General features: G+C 37.6%; 1 protein-coding gene across 1 annotated transcript in view; it reads left to right on the top strand.

Moving 5' to 3' along the window:
- LOC140864011 (protein ILITYHIA) overlaps positions 1-19,413 on the top strand; it is a 55,697-nt gene that overhangs the window by 1,627 nt on the left and 34,657 nt on the right. Inside the window, exons 2-15 of the mRNA XM_073267874.1 lie at positions 1,222-1,607; positions 1,888-2,019; positions 2,129-2,510; positions 2,643-2,789; positions 3,067-3,251; positions 3,342-3,468; positions 3,619-3,692; positions 4,126-4,202; positions 6,967-7,003; positions 7,075-7,241; positions 10,372-10,555; positions 10,868-10,945; positions 12,047-12,166; positions 12,256-12,315. Of these exons, the coding sequence (XP_073123975.1) occupies positions 1,222-1,607; positions 1,888-2,019; positions 2,129-2,510; positions 2,643-2,789; positions 3,067-3,251; positions 3,342-3,468; positions 3,619-3,692; positions 4,126-4,202; positions 6,967-7,003; positions 7,075-7,241; positions 10,372-10,555; positions 10,868-10,945; positions 12,047-12,166; positions 12,256-12,315 (2,156 nt within the window). The remainder of the gene's footprint in view (positions 1-1,221; positions 1,608-1,887; positions 2,020-2,128; positions 2,511-2,642; positions 2,790-3,066; positions 3,252-3,341; positions 3,469-3,618; positions 3,693-4,125; positions 4,203-6,966; positions 7,004-7,074; positions 7,242-10,371; positions 10,556-10,867; positions 10,946-12,046; positions 12,167-12,255; positions 12,316-19,413) is intronic.

The following is a 19,413-nucleotide window of genomic DNA, read 5'->3' on the forward strand; positions in this document are numbered from 1 at the left end:
TTTTATTGCCAAGAGTAAAGGTATATTACACTAAGACATAGCTATTAAAATCCCATGGGACGGGCACATACATTCAAGGTGTAACAAGTCCCAAATCTTCGCTCCTAAGGACATGCCCAGGCTTGGCACTTTAGAGAGGCTCGTGCCTTGGGCATAATGCTCCCACCTTGGTCTGACTTACATAACATGCCCAAAACGCATTTGAGTGCATCTCAAATGGAAGGATTGCATAGTTAAAGTGAATTTAAGCCGATTTGGCTGCTGGAAAGCTCGTATTTCTCTTTCCTGCACTTGATCTTCTCTCTTTGTTTGACAATTCAGTTTTCTCTTCTAAAATCTAACCATTATTTGGATCCCGATCAAGTTCATGTAGTTTTGGAAATGTATTGCTTCATATTTAGAAAGATTCACGATGTATCAGCGAGGAAACAACTTTCGATGCCTTCGACATCAAAAAGTGCATGTTATAAAGCTTGTGGGGAATATGAATATTATATCTCGCTGTTCAAATTTCAGAATGTTTTATTGGTGTAAGCTTTTGAGATGATTGAGTTTTCACCTGTTTGGCCAGCAAAAACAATAGGTTTAAAGGAAATATGTTATTTGCTTAGAAGACAAATATGCTGAAACTATGGCAGCAACCAAGGAAGTAATAGTGGCAGTTGTTTGGGAATCATGAAAAGAGAGGAAGATATAGGGCTAGGGGACACGACTCAAATGTGAGAGAAAATCAACTAGTGGATGCATCACGGGAATAATTAGGCAGGACCTTGAAGGTTCCCTCTATTGTTCATTGCTAACTGGATGACAGCTCACAGCATATATTTGTCTGACCCAGGGTTTTGTATTTATTGTATGCTTAATTTTTACGATTATAAGTTGGAATGATTAAGAATGCTTTGGTTTTGTTTTATTGAAATTGCTGCCTGTTGGCTGTCGCCACTCTCTCAATCACGTTGGCTATAAAAACAAACAAAGCATGCTGAGCAGTTGAAGTTCTTACAATTAAAAACTTGAAAACGTGCAGAAACAAAGAAGCACAGACTCTCATCTTTCTTTTTTTCTTTTTTGTTTCTGTAGTGGCAAATTCATGAATAAACGAACATCCTGTTTGACATTTCTATCCCCAAAATTTGTTTAATTTGCCTGAATATCGATGTTTGAAGGTGTTTGTCAAATATCTGCACAGAAAAAATAGATACTTCTGACACAATTCTTCAGATTCTTCGCAGATGACTATCGAAATCGTGTCCCTACTGGTTGATTTAATTTTTCAAACATTATCAATATATGATGACCATGGATCAAGGAAAGCAGTGGATGAAGTTATTATCAAAGCTTTACTTGAGGATCTATTTATGAAAAGTTTTGCTACAACCCTTGTACAGGCCATGGAAAGGCAATCAAAGATCCAATCCATCACAGGAAGCTACAGGCTTCTAAAGTGGTCTTGTCTCCTCTTAACTTATAGTCAGTTTGCTACTTTATCGAACAGTGCTTTATGCAGAGTAGCCCAAGCTCAGGCATATGTGCTTAACATCATCTTGCAAGGATCATTTCGTGTGAGAAGGGCAAGCAAGAAAGCCCTTTTTCATTTGTTCTCTAAGGTCCCATTTCTTCTTTTGCCATGAATAACTTTTCGCCAATCTTTTGCGGTTTCAGATTTGTATAGGGAATGGAGATTAGTCTTGGGTTAACTTACTTGGTGGCTTTTCTTCTAGATTCTATGCATGGACCCTGGTCCGCTTTTTGTAATTATCACACCCTTTATCTATATAATATTATCGTTTCTGATAAAAAAAAAACTTTTACCATTTTTCTTGGGAGTGATTTTTTTGTCCCCCAGGTCAATTGTACCATATATATTTACTTGCCTTTGCTGTTCAGTCACCAGACATATATAAAGCGTACATGGAGGGATTCCGAGATTCAAGGATATCATACAAAGACAGTGCAGAGTTAATATACTTGATGCTTGATTTTTTGAATTCAAATCCTGTCACATTTGATGAACGAAAGGTGAAGGTTACCTTTTTCATTTATAATATCCACGTTAGTGAAAAGAATATGTATATTCCGTAGATAATGGGGTTTTATCTGTGTTTATTGTTTCCTTTTGGTTTTACAGGAACTATTTCTTGATATCTATGTTAAAGCAGTTCTAAATGCAAGGGAAAAGCCAGCCATAGGCCTCAGTAAAGCATTTCTGCCATTATTTTCTCGTTTATCACACGAGGATTTTAAGAACACGATACTCCCATCATCTGTCAAGATGTTGAAACGGAATCCGGAGCTTGTCATAGAATCAATTGGAGTTCTTTTGAAATCTACGAACCTTGACCTTAGTAAATACGCTGTGGAAATTCTCTCAGTAGTATTGACTCAGGCAAGGCATGGAGATGAAGGAAGAAGATTTGATGCTTTAGCCATAGTTAGGAGCTTGAGCCAAAAATCAAGCAGTCCTGATTCTGTAGAATCACTGTTTAATGCTGTCAAATTGGTTATGGGAGGTTCGTTTATTTGTATTAGCTTTTCTGTATTCGGTTAATAGCAAGACTGTTGGTAAGGACTCCTTCAGTTTGCAGCTAACCAGTTGCTTTATGTTTGGTTGTCATATACTCACTGCTTTAGTGCATAAACAGGTTCTGAAGGCAGGCTTACATTTCCATACCAGAGAGTTGGAATGATTAATGCGCTGCAAGAAATTTCTCATGCTCCTGAAGGAAAATATGTCAATAGCTTGGCACCTACCGTATGCAGATTTCTTTTGTCTTGTTACAAGGATGATGGTAGGTTGTTTACTTCATCTCTCTATATGTACATATTACACATGCATTGTAAAATTGTCGCATATATGCTCCGATCTTGTTAACTGTTGTTTTCCTTTTGCTTTTAAGATATCTAAATGTGCACATATGCAAAAAATGCACGTATAGAAAGTATGGTTGGTTATGTACATTCTTTAGTAGTATTGATTTGTTTAAAATTATTCCCATTATGCTCTCACTTTTTTTTAATTTAATTAATATCGATGTTTATTAATCTATTAGTTAAATGTAATTCCAGGAAATGAAGAGGTGAAACTGTCAAGTTTGACTTGTTTAGCAGCTTGGACTGTAAAATCGGCAGATGCCATTTCCCAAGATCTAGTTACTTTCTTTGTTCATGGGCTGAAGGAGAAGGAAGCTCTGAGAAGGGGTCAGCTTCGTTGTTTGCGATTAATTTGCAAAAAAACTGATTCAGTTATGCAGGTGAGATTATACATGATTTATGATCTGTATTGTTGCTCTTGGCTGTTCTAAATGTTATACGAATATCAAAGTTTATGATGCATACTCCAGATGACAGAGTTGTTGCTACCTCTTCTCCAACTTGTTAAAACTGGTTTTAGCAAAGCTGTACAGAGATTGGAGGGTATTTATGCATTGTTCTGTGTGGTGAAAATTGCTGCTGTTGACGTGAAAGCAGGTTTTATTACTTGCTGATTTTTTTTTTTGCGTGAACTAACCATCTCCGTTTTACATTGAATGGAGTTACTTTATGATTTACGTACTTCCACTATGAGCGGTCGTAATCGTTTCCAATATTTTTCGTTTCTCATTCCTGCCATTTTTCTAGAGGAAACGGTATCGAAGGAGAAGATCTGGCAGTTGATATTACAGAATGAACCTTCAGTCATTCCAATTTCTTTGGTAAATATTTAACTTCTTTACTCTTTCTAAGTCAAGTTACAGCCACAGATTAGTAATATAAATCTCCCCCCGATGATTTTTTGAAAGTAATTCTTTCTTGAAACACTTTTGATTTAGCCATACATTTTCAAATCTAATGAATATTTTAGTTTCCTATCACATTTTTTTTGGAAAGTAATTAGCTTGTGGTGCTATAAATGAATTTCATTATATGAGGAGTTCATAACTGTGTCTTAAAAGATTTTGGTTGGAAATTGGGTTAATGGGATTCGATACACTAAAAAATGAGAGTTTAAAATCCTGATATCCATTGACGATAAATTGATAATGGAGGAAAATGATTATATAATAAAAGTGCTTTCATATGTTCATGTTCATGTTCCTTTCTGCCTTTTTCTGGAACCTTCGAGCTTATCCTCATGTAACTTGACAGGCTTCAAAATTATCAGCTGATGATTTGTTGGCATGCATTGACCTTATCGAGGTTCTCATTGTCGATTATCCTCAAAGGTGTGCTTTGAACCATCTTTGATCATATTGATGTGTTATGTGCTAAAGAAGAAATAGTTATCCTTTGTTGGATTGGAACCGCTTGCAGTTCTTATTTTATTTTAGATTGAATCTCTCACTTATTGTCTACTAAAGCTCTAAAAGAAGCAATGGTTCTACCAATGCGTGAAGACATATCATTCTTGATCTAGGCAGTAAGGGCCAAAATTAGATGAACTTTTCATACTCTTGAGAAACCCAGAATGTTTCCGATCTTGGAGGAACTTATATATTTTCTAACATGGGGTTTTAGCATCTTCAATCTGGCTAAAAGCCCAAATAACATGCAAATCGGCATGTGTAGTAGGCTTCTAGGAAGAAATCCAACCCTAGTCCAATTCTTTTGATGGGCTGAGGGTAGTCTCTTCAATTTCTTCAAACTAAATTGAAGAGAGTAGGGCCTGCTATTAAGATGGACTTGGATCGATGCTTTCGAACAGATTAATGAGCAAATTATATTTTCAGCACCAGACTCAAATAAGTGTAACATTGTGGGCCCTTCTTTGGAAAGTGGTAGAGCCACAAGCAATAATAATTCACAGAAGAATAGGAGCTGCCAGTCTAAACCTGGAAAACTCAGATATGCTAGTTTTGGCTACTGGAGCCCTTGCATTATTCTCAGGGGAATCTAGTATGGAATTTTTTTTAGGAAACGAGATTATATTTATATAATAAGCGGCTATTAATTACAAAAACGGACAAGATATCCGCGCACTAAGCACCCAAAGCTCAAACCATATTAACAAAATTTAACACTTCAATCCCTAGCTAAATCTGAGAGCGAGAATGTAATCTCCTTTTTTTCGGATAAGAAACTCATATTAATATTATTAAAGAAAAGGATAACTACAAGGGTGGACCAAAGCTCAAGATGACAGAAACGACCCAAAAAAAATCAAGCTAACACCTCATAATAATACTCCAAACCCTATACATATCAGGCACTAGAAAAAGGTTTAAATTCCGCAATCGAATGAAGCCAACAGGGAGCCCGAAACTTAATCCTGTCCCAACACCCTTCCACCTATTCAGAATCTTTGAAAACCCTCTTATTTCTTTCTAAGCAAACAGACCAGCAAATGCACTGAACCACTATATTCCAAAAATTCCTGCCATTCCTTCCCAAATCTCGACCTAAATCCAGTTCAAAAAGATCCCAAGTAGATTTAGGAAGTTTTTCAAGAACAGATGCCCACGTGAACACTTTGACCTTGGAAGGAGTTTGCGTTTTCCAGATTATTTGAAAAAGAGGGAAAGAAGGGACCAGGAAAAAAGACTTGCAAAAAGATTTAACAGAGAATTCACCCGAAGATTCTAGCGCCCAAGATCTACAATCTGCAACCCCTTGAACTAGAGAAACTTTCTCCAAGACACCTAACAGCACGGTCAACTCATTCATCTCCCCATCCCTATGTTCCTTGTGGAAATGCAAATCCCAAGAAGTATACCGGAAGACAAAGATTTAACAGAAAATTCACCCGAAAAGTGTAATAAACTCCTTATGCTTTCTTATCTAGGTCGATGCCCGAATCTTGATCTTTTTCCCAACACTCTTCGCCCTACTCTTTTATATCATAAAAAATTCTTTTATTCCTTTCCAACCAAACCGACCAACAAATACAATGTACCACCGCTGTCCAAAAAATTATACCCCTCCTACCAATGTCACGACCAAGATCAAGAAAAAATAGTTCCTTCGTAGATTTCAGAGCTACCCAAACCAGACCCAGCTCTCCCAAAGCTCAAAACCATAGAGGCATAGATATGTCGTGAAGGGGCAGTGAATAAAGATGTGGTCCTAGGTCTCCACTTCTTTCCGACACAATACACACCAACTCGGACAAAGGCAACAAGTAGGCCAACGCATTTGCATTGTCTCACAAGTTGATAGCTTTTCTTCCACAGCAATTCACGGAAAAACCCTGTACCTTCGATAGTTCGATGGGATAGGCATTGCCCACAAGTATGGAAAATCAATATTGTAAAATCTTAAACCATCTCAAATACCCTTTGTGTCCGGCTCGACTGCATGATCTCATAAACAACCTAATGTATTAGCTCGTCAATAAAATATTCAGCTATAAGTTCGCGAAACATTTAAACTAGAAAGGAGGAAGAAGTCTTGGGTTGAGGAAATTCAATAGTTCGAAGTAGATTGCGAGATTAATGACTCTTTTGGATTTTGACCAGTTGCTATCATTCCTTGGAATAGTCTGACGAGGAGATGGAAGAATTAAAATTTAAAACGTTTGATGGCATCTCTTGAATTGCCTTGGAGGGGGCTAATGGATTTTATCCGGGAACACAAAGGGGGCTCCAATAATAACAGGAGTATTACTAAAAGCATTTGTAAGAAGTCTGGGGGCTCCCTATCTAAATTTTAGCTTAACTTGTGTAATTGTTTTATTGTATTTTTCACGAATGGTGATTTAATGTTTGCACTTCCTAATAGTCCCCCTTCCTGGTACGTGTTTTTATCATTCTCAATAATATCAAACCAGCGTGCCTGTTAAATTTTTTTTTGGTTACACTAGAAACACCCTTGATACTTGTGATTCTTTCACTGTGAAGCAAAAATATATGCTCGCACTTCATGACTATTTTGCCCTTGAAATGATAAAAGATGCTGTAGAAAGGAGAGGCGGAAGTGTTGATAATAGCATGCAATAATCTGGCAAAATTTTTAAGATCTGGTTGTTCATTACTTGTATTTGTTGTGCTGCAGACTGTTGGAGATTTTTCCGACAAAAAAATTCCTTCAGGTGATTAATACGACCTTTTTTCACTTTATATTTTGAGACGTGGTTATTAACTGATAACCATTATGCTTCAGTTCATGTTGTTTTTGCAATGCCATCCTAATTGGAGTATAAGGAAAGCAGTCCATGATACTATGAAAAAGATTCTTGCTGTTTCTCCTCCGCTGTGTGATGCTGTTCTGGTTGAGTTCTCGAGTTATCTCTCTGTCATGGAAGAAAAAGCTACTTTTCTAAGGATGAGGTGGAATTCAACTGTCTTTCACTCTCCTTTCACCCTCTTTGACTACTCGTGTCTTGTTTCTTATTCACCAGGATAGATTACTTGATATTTCTGAGATGGAAGATATAATGTTTTTACTGTTAAATTTAACGAAAACGCACCTTTAATGTTGTATACATTTGGTTCTGATGAAAGCTTGACTTTTATTATCTTTGTTATTTTTTATAACAACGGTTTTAGATTGTCGATGCTCATATTTGCCCCTAAAAATTCAATATTAAATCCAAGTAGATGTTTGAAAGTGATGGCCTTGAGTTACAACCTCATCTACCTTAGATCCCCACAAAAAAGTCATTGCTCCTCAGTGCCACTGACATCATTCCTTTTTATGTTTTTTTTTTATGAATATAAGAACAGCACTAGCATAGTTTTTCTGTAGTTAAGGGAAAAGGTAGAGTAAGATTTTTTTTCGAGGAGAGGAGGATTGTTTTCAAACACATGGCTTGTTTAGATTCTATACTAGGGGGTTTGGGCCATATGGTGCTTCCTATGTTACTTCTATTGAGTGGGTACATATCTTTGCTCAATGGGGGCAAAAGGTGCACGATAATCCGAAATTTGGAACTCATTGTTCATACATTGAGATATAGTATTTGCGGTTGTGCTACAGACAGGGATCTATATCGTGTATTTGCTTCATTTGTGTTCCCGTGGTCAGACCTTTATTAAGTGTCAGAGGCTGAATTATGACTCTACACTCAGCCTCTGACACTGGGCTGGTGCATCTACAGGATAAAGTGTTTTTGTACGTAGCAAGCTCAATTTCTGGAGGATAATGTGAAGCACTGATTCACTTCATAGCTTCTAGAGTGTCTATTGATCTTTACTATATTGGAGCCCATAGATCATCATAACCTTTCCAGATACCAAGGGAAACACCAGAGCATGATTTTGTTCTTTTTTGTATTTTACTTTTCGCCAAGAAATATTTTCTGCCACTCAAGCTGGTGATACTTCTTTGACAGAGAGGTTTTGTATATTCAATTTTTGAGGTTTAGTGAAGTGACGGTTGCTATTCTCCCATTTGTTGGGAAATCCTCTGCCTTCGTGTTCAATAAGCCACACCCAGTTTCCCGTATTCAGAATAGTGAGGATGGTTGTTTTCTTTATATATCGAAATTGATTGAGTGATCTTGTTTATTCTTTTCTTGAAAACTTTAAAAATGACTAGAACACCAGTTTACATATTTAACTTGCATTGCCGCAGAGAATGCAGATGATCATGCACGTATGGTAGAGCGTCAAGCTTAATGGGATTAGATAATGAGTCTAGGATATGTTTGAAATAAAAAAGATGCTCAAAACATTTTAAGTTTCAATGACAAGTTTGGGTTCAACGGTTTTTTTTTTGATAAGAAATGAGATCATATTATATATATGTAAAAAGGATCATGTGATAATTGCAAAAGGCGGATAAGATATCTGCAGACAGAACCCTTAGTACCCACTAAATATCAACAAAATATAACATTCCATTCTCTGACTTAATCTACAATCGAGAACATAGCAAACTCTTTATGATTTCTAATCCACGTAGAGGCCCTCAGTTTGATCTTTTCCCAACACATAACTCCCGATTCCGCATTATCTTAAAAAATTATCTGTTCCTCCCAGCCAAACGTGCCAGCAAATACAATGTATCACCACGGTCCAAAATAGTCTCCCCCTCCTACCAAGTTCGTGCCCTAAGTCAGTCAAAATTTAAGGTTCTAGCAGCGACAAAACTCAAAAACATCATGGCTATGTTTGTTTCTCTTTCTCCTTATAAAATTTTCTCTCAAAATTTGAAAGTATTACATCTCCAACTAACACTTTTTTTACCTAATTTTTAAAAATGTTCATCCACCTCAATACCTCATTTGATAACTTTGTTTTTCATGTTTTTTTTTTTTTTTTTTGATCAGAAACAGAAATATTATTAATAGTAAAAATAGTTAAATTACAAATGTGGACCAGTGATCCACTAATTATCAAAAGAGGTTCAAGTAAATCTAACTCAAAGCTAAACTCCAATCCCTATACAAATCTGAAATAGCAAAAGGTTGAAATTCTTTGATATTGTGTAACCAAGTTGATCCGCTCAGCTTTATCTTGTCCCAACTAACTTCAATCGAATTTTTTTCATCTTGAAAGATCCTTTTGTTTCTTTCTAGCCACACAGTCCAACAAACACAATGCACTAACACACCCCACAAAATTTTCCCCCTAGTTCCCAGTGACCAACCCCAATCTGCTCCGAATAACTCTCTCGTGGTGCCTGGAGTCACCCAAGTCAACCCCACCTCCTTCAGCAGCAACCACCATAAGGAACTAGTCCACATGGCAAATCATTTTTCCAAATCCATTGTACTTTTAACAATTTCCTAACAATCATCACTCAGTATTATTTCATTGCAAGTCACACAACCTTTTAAAACATACTATCCAAGCACTATCTCTAATTTTTGATACTTAACCAATCTCAAATTTGCGAAGTTATTCTCCCAAAAACGTATGTTACAAATAAAATACCACCTTTGCTTATTCAAGATCATTCTAGTCTCTTTCATTTTTACTGGGCCCATCTATGATTCACAAGTGGTTGGATCTTAATGTGTTACAAGTTTTTATATTTGCCATAATTTCTTCTTTACATGTTTAACAGTTGTGCTTTGTGAACCCACTTATTTTACAAACTTTAGCTTTATATGAGTGTTTCTTCATTGCCTGTTCACGAGATGCCTTTGGCATAGAGTTCTGAGGGAACGGGGCTGGTTTGGTTAGCTCCGAGATCAACGAAGGATTTATTTGTTGCTGATCTAGGACGTGACCTTGTTAGGAGGGGGAGATTGCTTTGGATGGTAGTGGTTCATTGTATTTGCTGTTCTGTCTGATTGGAAAGGAATATGAAAGTTTTTGAAGATTAGCGGACTTGGGTGAAGCGTGTTGGAACAAGATCAAGCTGTGGGCTTCTATATTAAAATTAAAAAATATAATCTCTTTTCTATAAAATAATTTTTTTGTTGAATGGATATCTTCTGGTTATTTTAATAGATGTTCAATGAAAAATTAATCACTCTCACTGATCCTTGTAAAATTATCTGATATCCAGTGAAGCAGAAAATCCAGTGGATTCACAAGTTCCATTCCTTCCATCAGTTGAAGTTTTGGTGAAGGTTTTAGTTGCAGTTGCGCCTGCAGTATTTGCTGCTGGCCCAGATGCTTGCCTGCAGCTCCTGTTTTGCTCACATCATCCTTGCCTAGTAGGGACAGGAAAAAAGGATGTGGTTTGGAGGGTATATTCTCTATTTCTTAATTTTGTTGAGCTCAACAACATTTTATATTAACTAACAAGCAATTAACTTGGTGCCAGTCAAAATGTAACTAAATTTCTATCGTTATGATTTTTGAGGTCGGTGCATTATCAGGAGGATTGAGGTGGATGGGTGGTGGAAGTAAATTATGCAATTGAGCTGATTTCCTTATGTTTCATAGTATATGCCAATTTTGTTTTATATATTCGATAACTGTCATGATTATTATTAATTTTGCATGAAACAGATGTAAAAACATATTTAACCATGTTGCTGATATTATTTTATTTTCAGAGGGTGCAAAAGTGTTTGCAGAAGTTTGGTTTTGATGTGATTGGTCGTGTTACAGCTAATGTGGCTGAGTTATGTAAGGTGAGTGTTTGTACATCTTACCAACACTACTTACTGTCCAGATTGTCTGATACTCTTTTGCTCCTTGTTTGCTTTGGCTTCCCCAAACTTTTTCCTTCTGACAAAATAAAAACAAACACTTAACAATTATTTTTCTTTTCTGTTCCCAAAAATATGTTCCCCTCCTTTTCACATCTTCAGACATAACCATCACTTTTAATTAAAATTTTCAATCATTTTTGAGGAAGAAGAGGTTTCGAGGGAAGAGATTTGGGACAAGATTAAGTTGGGAGTAGCAACTTGGTTACATTATTCACCTCTATTCGAGTCGTTTTCAGTTTCAGAGTTGTATAGGGACTGGAGTTTGGTTTTCATTTAGTACCTTCCTAGATCTTGTATAGTGAATTTAGTGGACCACTGGTCCACCTTCCTATGTAACTATTATTAAATTTTAATATTAAATATGTTTCTTATAAAAAAAAAAAAATAACTATCGTTTGGAACTATTCTCAAAAGTTGGTTTAAGTGGCTGATGTACTTAATAAGGACCCAACTGTTTGTCTTTTCAGTTGAGTGTTCCACTTTGTTGTTTATTGCTGTTTACATTTTGAATTATTTTTCAGTTGACTTATTTTTCATGTACGCCTTTTTGTGATCGGAAACGATATTTTATTATATTAAAAAAAGAAGGATAATTACAATAAGCGGACCAAAGGTCCACGCAAGATAAGGTAAAAACCAGAGTCAAATTAACATAGTATTAAACTCCAATCCCTATACAAATCGGTAACTGCAAAAATTTGGAAATCAGCAATCTTCGAAGTGCAATATGGAACCCTAAATTTTGTCTTGTCCCAAAGATCTTCAAAAGAGTCTTCATCATTTCAACCAGCATACTTGTATTGCTGCATGTTTATTTACTCATTCAATGGAAGTTAATGTTCATGTCATCAATGATGAATAAACCATCATGCACCAAATGATATTAAATGCCTTATCATAATTTAAAACCTATCATGAACTTTTTCTTTCTGATCAATGAAGACACATACTTCAAATATTTTGCTTAGATTTTTTTTTTATTCTTATTGACTTTGTTCTAATATCGTTTGGGTTTGGAAGGGCTTATTTGGTTCAACGGGATTGATGAGCCCAAATTATCTTGATCAAGAAGGGGCTATAAATTCGTTGTCAACGTTGATGTCCATTATACCGGGAGATACCTATGCACAGTTTGAAAAGGTTAACTCAATTTTTTCAATTCTGCAATAATCTTTCATGAACATCCGTTTTACGATTTTTTATGTGTTACCGTGTTACCCGTTTGGCAGCACTTTATCGATCTCCCGGATCTTCGTACACACAACACTCTTTCAGAAATTGATATTCAGGTCATTTTCTTAACATAATTTTTATCTCTTTGTTGCTATCATCTAAAAAGCCCCTTTGCTACTGGTATGTAACAGGTTCTTGAAACTTATTTCTTCTTTATTGTACATTATATTTATGATAATGCTTGTTTGATTGTTTGTATCCATATAGTTGCACTCAGAATTTATACGCCATAGATTCGCTCAGTTTACATTCTTTTTTCTTTTTGATAAGAAACATATATAATATTAAAACTTAGTAATAGTTACATAGGAAGGTGGACCAGTGGTCCACTATATTCACTAAACAAGATCTAGGAAAGTACTATTTGAAAACCAAACTCCAATCCCTATACAACTCTGAAAATGAAAACGATTCGAAGAGAGGTGAATTATGTAACCAAGCTGCTACTCTCAACTTAATCTTATCCCAAATCTCTTCCCTCGAAACCTCTTCTTCCTAAAAAATCCTCCTATTTCTTTCTAGCCAAACGAACCAGCAAATGCAATGAGTTATGGCTGCCCAAAGAATTCTCCCCCTTTTGCCCAGGTAGCTCCCCAAATCTGCTGCGAAGAATTCTTCGTAGTCTTCGGAGTCACCCATGACAATCCCAAATCCTTCAACGCTAACCACCATAAGGATGATACGAATGGACAATGCACCAACATATGATCCTGACACTCACCCTCTTGCTTGCAAAGCACACACCAATTCCGATTAAGAAAACATTTTGGGAACCTCTTTTGGATCATTTCACAAGTCGGTATCCTTCCCAGAATTGCAGCCCAAGAGAACACCTTTACCTTTGAAGGAATCAGATCTTTCCATATCGATTGAAGAAGATCAAATTTTGGGAACCGAGTTTCCGGAGAAAAAGAATGAAAGAAAGATTTCACTGAAAACTCACCAAAGGACATCCCATTTCCAACACCTAATATCCTCTCCTCCCTCCCTAAGACTAACCCTACCCAAACCTTCCAACCAATTGATTAAATCACCCATCTCCTCATCTCTGAGATTGCGACGAAAATGCAAATTCCAAGAGGACGAATTAATGGGTGAAAAAGATTCTCTAGAAAGGAAGTGTGAGATAGGCTTATTATGAGCTCTGGAAATTTGGAAAAGCACTGGGAAAAGTATTTTAAAAGAGCAGCACCCCACCCAAGAATCCTCCCAAAATCTAACTCTATCTCCCCCCTTGACTACAAACCTCTGTGATTGTAAAAAAACCGGATAAATCCTAGAGATGAACTTCCATGGGCTACGAAACGTGCTATTTCTTGCCAATCCCGCGTCCCAGCCATTCTCTTGCATGCCGTATTTGCTAATAACAATTCTACTCCACAACGTGTTTCCCTCCTTAGAGAAACGCCACCACCATTTTCCCAACAAGGCCTTGTTCCGCAGACCGATATTGCCAATCCCCAGTCCTCCCCTATTCTTTGCAATGATAACCTTATCCCAAGCTACCCAATGACAGTGCTTATCCCCATCCGGCCCGTCCCACAAAAAATTCCTCATTAACTTCTCCATGGATGCCGCCATCCCTTTAGGTATTCTGAAAAGCGACAAATAATACAACGGTATGACGTTCATAACTGCCGAAATCAGTGTAAGTCTTCCCCCTCTCGAAAGGAAAGATTTCTTCCAACTCGCTAGCTTTTTTGACATCCTAAATAACACCGGTTCCCAAAAAGATGCCTTGATTGGATTTCCTCCCAGAGGAACCTCCAAGTATTGGATTGGCCAGGACTCCAGCCCGCATCCAAACTCCCTGGCCATCTCCACCTCCACTTCTGCTTCGTAGTTAATGCTCAATAAAACACTCTTTTCTAAATTGATCTTTAGCCCTGACATGTCACAAAAAGTATTCAGAACGTCCTTCAAAAATCTCAAGTGTTCATCCTTTACAAAAAAATATAGTGTCGTCTGCAAATTGTAAGTGAGAAACCTCTACACTAACTTTTCCTATGACCCACCCTTGAATAAAGTTCTTGGATTTCGCCTTATCCACCAACCTAGCCAAAACATCCGCCACCAAATTAAAAAGGAAAGGAGATAAAGAGTCACCCTGCCTCAAGCCCTTTTCGCCTTTGATTTTTCCACACGGCCTGCCATTAATTATAATCGAGTAGCTAACATTGTCGAGACAGCCCCTGATCCATCTCCTCCACCTGTCTCCGAAGCCCTTCTTCATGAGAACAAAGTCCAAAAATCGGAAATCCACATTATCGTAAGCTTTCTCAAAATCTGCCTTGAAAACCCATCCTTTCTTCTTTTTCAATCTAAAATCTTCTACCATCTCATTGGCTATGAGGCTACAATCGAGGATCTGTCGTCCTTCAATAAAAGCTCTTTGCAAATCCGCAATCGTAGTACCTATTACTTTCTTCAAACGCGAAGCCAATACTTTAGCCAAAATCTTGTACAAGCTGGTTACTAAACTTATAGGCCTAAAATCCTTAATACGCAATGAATCTTTCTTTTTCGGAATTAAACAAATATATGTTTCATTAGTCACTCCATTAACAATCTCTTTTTCATAAAATTCCGCAAAAACCTTCACCAAATCCCCTTTAATGACGTGCCAACACTCCTGGTAGATTTGTAACGAAAACCCATCAGCTCCCGGAGATTTTGATCCATCAGACTCAAACACTGCTTTTTTGATTTCATTCTCCGAAAAAGGAAGCTCAAGCTGAACCATTTCGTCACGGTCAATAGGACTCCATTCCACACCTTCTATGCCAAAGGCCCGACTGCCCGATTTGCTAAAAAACTTTCGGTAAAATTCAATCAATTGCGCCTTGATATGCTCGCTGTCCGTGCAAAAACTCCCATCTTCCATTTCCAATTTCTCAATCCTTGATCTACCCCTTCTTTGGCTAAGTAACGAGTGAAAGAATTTCGTGTTACAATCCCCCTCCTTCAACCATTTAACTTTTGCTTTCTGTTGTTCTTTTTGAGCGTTTCTGCATACTATCTCTTCTAGCTCGCTTCTAATAGCCCTTCTCTCTAGCACCATGCTGTCTACCCACCGACCCTCGCTCTCCTGAACGTCCAACTCAAGAATCTTATTCTCCAGCTCCTTTTTTCTCGCATCAAGGTTCCCGAACTTTTCTGAATTCCACTTTTTTATTTTTTTGATGATAGGAAGATAAAATATTATAGATAAAATGAGATTACTAGATTACAAAAAGTGGACCAGTGGTCCACAACAGCTAACTATTTTCCAATGCCAACAAAGGCAGCTATCAATCTAAATCAAAGCCAATTGGCTTTGATCTAGATTGTTAGAAGCCCTTTTTGGCTTTGAATATAGCTAGCTAGCGTGGATCGCTGGTCCACTTTTTGTAATCTATCATTTTCATTTATATATAATACATATGTTTCCTATAAAAAAAAAAAGATTGAAAGTTAGAACCCTTGTGAGCCCACATGGAAACTCTCAATTTGATCTTGTCCCAAATTTCCTTTACTGTTTCTTCACTATCTTCAAAAATTCTTCTGTTTCTCTCCAGCCATAGCGACCAACACACGCAATGAATTCCTTAATTTCCTTTATTGTTGAATTCCACTTTCTAACGTCCGATTTTATATCCTTCAGCTTTTTCATAAATTTGTATCCCTCCCAACCCCGCAAATTTGAACTCACCCACCCTTAGAGAATTCATCTCTGAAATTCTTATGTTTTAACCACATGTTTTCGAACCTGAAAGGTGTTGGCCCCACTCCCCCTGTGTTGTGTCCAGAATGACAGGGTTATTATTTGAAGTTAATCTCGGCAAAATCGTCTGTCTACTAAACTTGAACATATCTCTCCAGCCTCCAGAGAATAGAAATCTATCCAGCCTACAACAAATAGGGGATGCTCGCATGTTGGACCAAGTGAATTTACCGTTCAAAAGCGGGGGATCACACAATTCTAGCTCTATGATTAAAGAGTCAAAACTTCTCATGCTGCTGGTCATAGTACCGCTGTTCAATTTTTCACTCAAAGATCTCACCACGTTAAAGTCCCCTCCTACGCACCAATTAGGACCACATAAAACCTTCAAACCTGCTAACTCATCCCCTCCTAACTCATCCCAGTTTACATTCGGAGTGTTTGCCTTTGCTCATGAAAGGGTTATTTTTTTCTATGAGAAGTGGCTAATAAATTTGGCATGTTCTCCCTAAATTAATTGTCGTATTACCTGAATCCTTATATTTTTTTTGTTCTTTGTGAATGGCCATTTTCATGGGCACAATTAATAGTCTTGACTTGTAAATATAATTCTTAGATGGACCTTTTTTTTTTTTGATAGGAAACATATGTATTATATATAAATGAAAATGATAGATTACAAAAAGTGGACCAGCGATCCACGCTAGCTAGCTATATTCAAAGCCAAAAAGGGCCTCTAACAATCTAGATCAAAGCCAATTTCCAATCCCTATACAAGTCTAACATAGACAAAGATTTAAAGTTAGAACCCTTGAGAGCCCACGTGGCAACTCTCAGTTTGATTTTATCCCAAGTTTCCTTCTCTGATTCTTCACTATCTTCAAAAACTCTTCCGTTCCTCTCCAACCATATCGACCAACACACGCAATGAACCACTACTAGCCAAAGAACTCTCCCTTTTTCACCTAGCAAACCTCCTAGATCAGTGGCAATGGCAAAAAGATCTTTCGTTGTTTTCGGGATTACCCAAGATAATCCCAATTCCTTGAGGACCAGGTTCCACAAGTTCCCTGAATACGGGCAATGAATAATCATGTGATCTTGAGTTTCTCCTCCCTGCTTGCATAGCACACACCTGTTTGGGCTAAGGGACATGTTTGGGAGCCTCTTTTGAATCAAGTCGCAGGTAGGCAATCTTTCCAACGCAGCTGTCCATGAGAAAACCTGAACCTTTGTCGGAATGGTGGCTTTCCAGATTGGGTAGAAAAGAGGGAAGCTTGGGAAACGCTCCTCTGGAAAGAAAGACTCGAAGAAGGACTTTACCGAAAAGACTCCGGAACTGTCCCAAACCCATTTCCTCACATCCTCCGCTCCCTCTACTAAGTTCGCCCCCCTCAAAACTTCCAGCAGGTTACCTAGCTGGCTCAATTCAGCATCCCTCAAATCGCGTCTAAGATGCAAGTTCCAGGTCAAAGAGTTAGAGGAAAAAGACGAGTCTCGACAGACGAAAAAAGAAATCTGCCTATTGTGCTCCCTAGATATCTGAAAGAGATTAGGAAAGAGGTCCTTAAAACTAGAATTCCCCACCCAACAATCTTCCCAGAATCGAAATCTATTTCCTCCTAGAACCACTGCCCTCACAGAGTGACTGAAAGCCATATCTGATTTGTATCTTCTGTTGATGATCACACGAGAATCACCTGGATATTTCTCATGAAAAAAAGTCTGAAGTTGGCCAAATCTTCAAAAGATTTCATTGCTGTGGTCCAAGCACAAATTTGAAACAAAAATCCTAGATTTTAAAACAGATAATGCAAAATAATATTTCAAATTTGTTTTGGGTGATTAGGTAGTTGTAAAAGGCGAGCACCTAGCTGGGCCTAGGTGCCAGCCCTTGCATAAGGCGTGTGCCTTTTGCAGAACTCATTAAAACAGACCAATTGCTTTATAATTTTTTTTAGAAACCTAATCGTAAACCTACAAAGTGTTATTAATTTCGCTTGCATCCATGTTTTGTTTTTACTTTTCAGTTTCACAATAGCATTCAGGGTTGCGGCAGCCCTTATTTTTCTTTTTCTTTTTACTATTCTGGCAGGCAGTCTGTTTTTTTGCTTTTGACAGGAAACAATATGTTAATAGAATAGTATAATAACAAAAAGTGGACCAGAGATCCACGCATTAAGGCTCAAAAGCTGCTTTCAAAATACAAAACTCCAACTCCTATATAGATCTGACATGGAAAATGATTTACTCTGCATTCTTCAAACTCCGTGACTCTAAACTTGATCTTATCCCAAAATTCTTCAAGCGAGTGTTCTAGATCGTCAAAATCCTTCTATTCCTTTCTAACCAAACCAACCGACATAAACAATTAACAACCATATCCCAAAAAATACTACCTCTCCTCTCGGACTGCGCCGAAAATCCGCTGCTAATAAATTCCAAGTTGATCACGAAAGTACCCAAACCAAACACATCTCCTCTAAAGCTTTAGATCAAATATTGTACTTAAATGGGAATGAATAAGTAAGTGATCCTGAGTCTATGCCTGTTGTTGGCAAAGCACACACCGGCTTGGACATAGAGAACATAAATTGTTTCTCCTTTGCATCAAATCACACGTCGGTGATTTTCCAAATACAGCTGGCCATGTGAAGACTTTTTTTTTTGGATAAAATACAATATTATATTAATTACAGGAAAACTATTAATTACAATACGCGGACGAGTGATCCGCTAACAACAAAAGTTTAAGCATGACCCTACTCATATCAACAATAGACAAAAGCCCAATCTCTGAATAAATCTGAGATCGAGACATTCTCAAACTCTACATGAGACCCAAGCTAAATAGATATTTGAATTTTGATCTTTTCCCCACACTCGTCAATCGAAATTCTATGTTGTCGAAAATTCTTCTATTCCTCCCCAACCACGCGGACCAACATATGCCATGAACCACCACTATCCAAAAAATTCTGCTTTTTTGCCAAGAAGATGTCCAAGATCTGTACCGAATAATTCTTGCGATGATCTTGGAACCACCCAAAACCAACCTCATCTGTGCCAAAGCTCAAGCCCACAACGCCCACAACCAACTCGTAAAAGTTCAATGAATCAACATGTGGTCCTTCTTCTCCATGTCTTTCCGACACAACACAAAGCATTTTGGGCACAAAGCACATGTGGGCCACCTCTTTTGCATCATCTCCGAAGTCGGCTACTTGCCCAACACCACAGTCCACGAAAATACTTGAACCTTCGTTGGGACCGGAACCTTCCAGATAACATTGAAAAAGGAAAAAACGGGAAAGCTACTACTCGAAAAGAATGACTCGAAGGACTTAAATGAAAAGAAACCTGAAGGATCCCCATCCCACACTCTGATATCGTCTACCCCTTCAATCAACCTTACCCTATCTAATCTACATAACAAAACGCTCAACTCATC

This window comes from Henckelia pumila, chromosome 4 (assembly GCF_033568475.1).
Source record: "Henckelia pumila isolate YLH828 chromosome 4, ASM3356847v2, whole genome shotgun sequence".
Classification (NCBI taxonomy): domain Eukaryota; kingdom Viridiplantae; phylum Streptophyta; class Magnoliopsida; order Lamiales; family Gesneriaceae; genus Henckelia; species Henckelia pumila.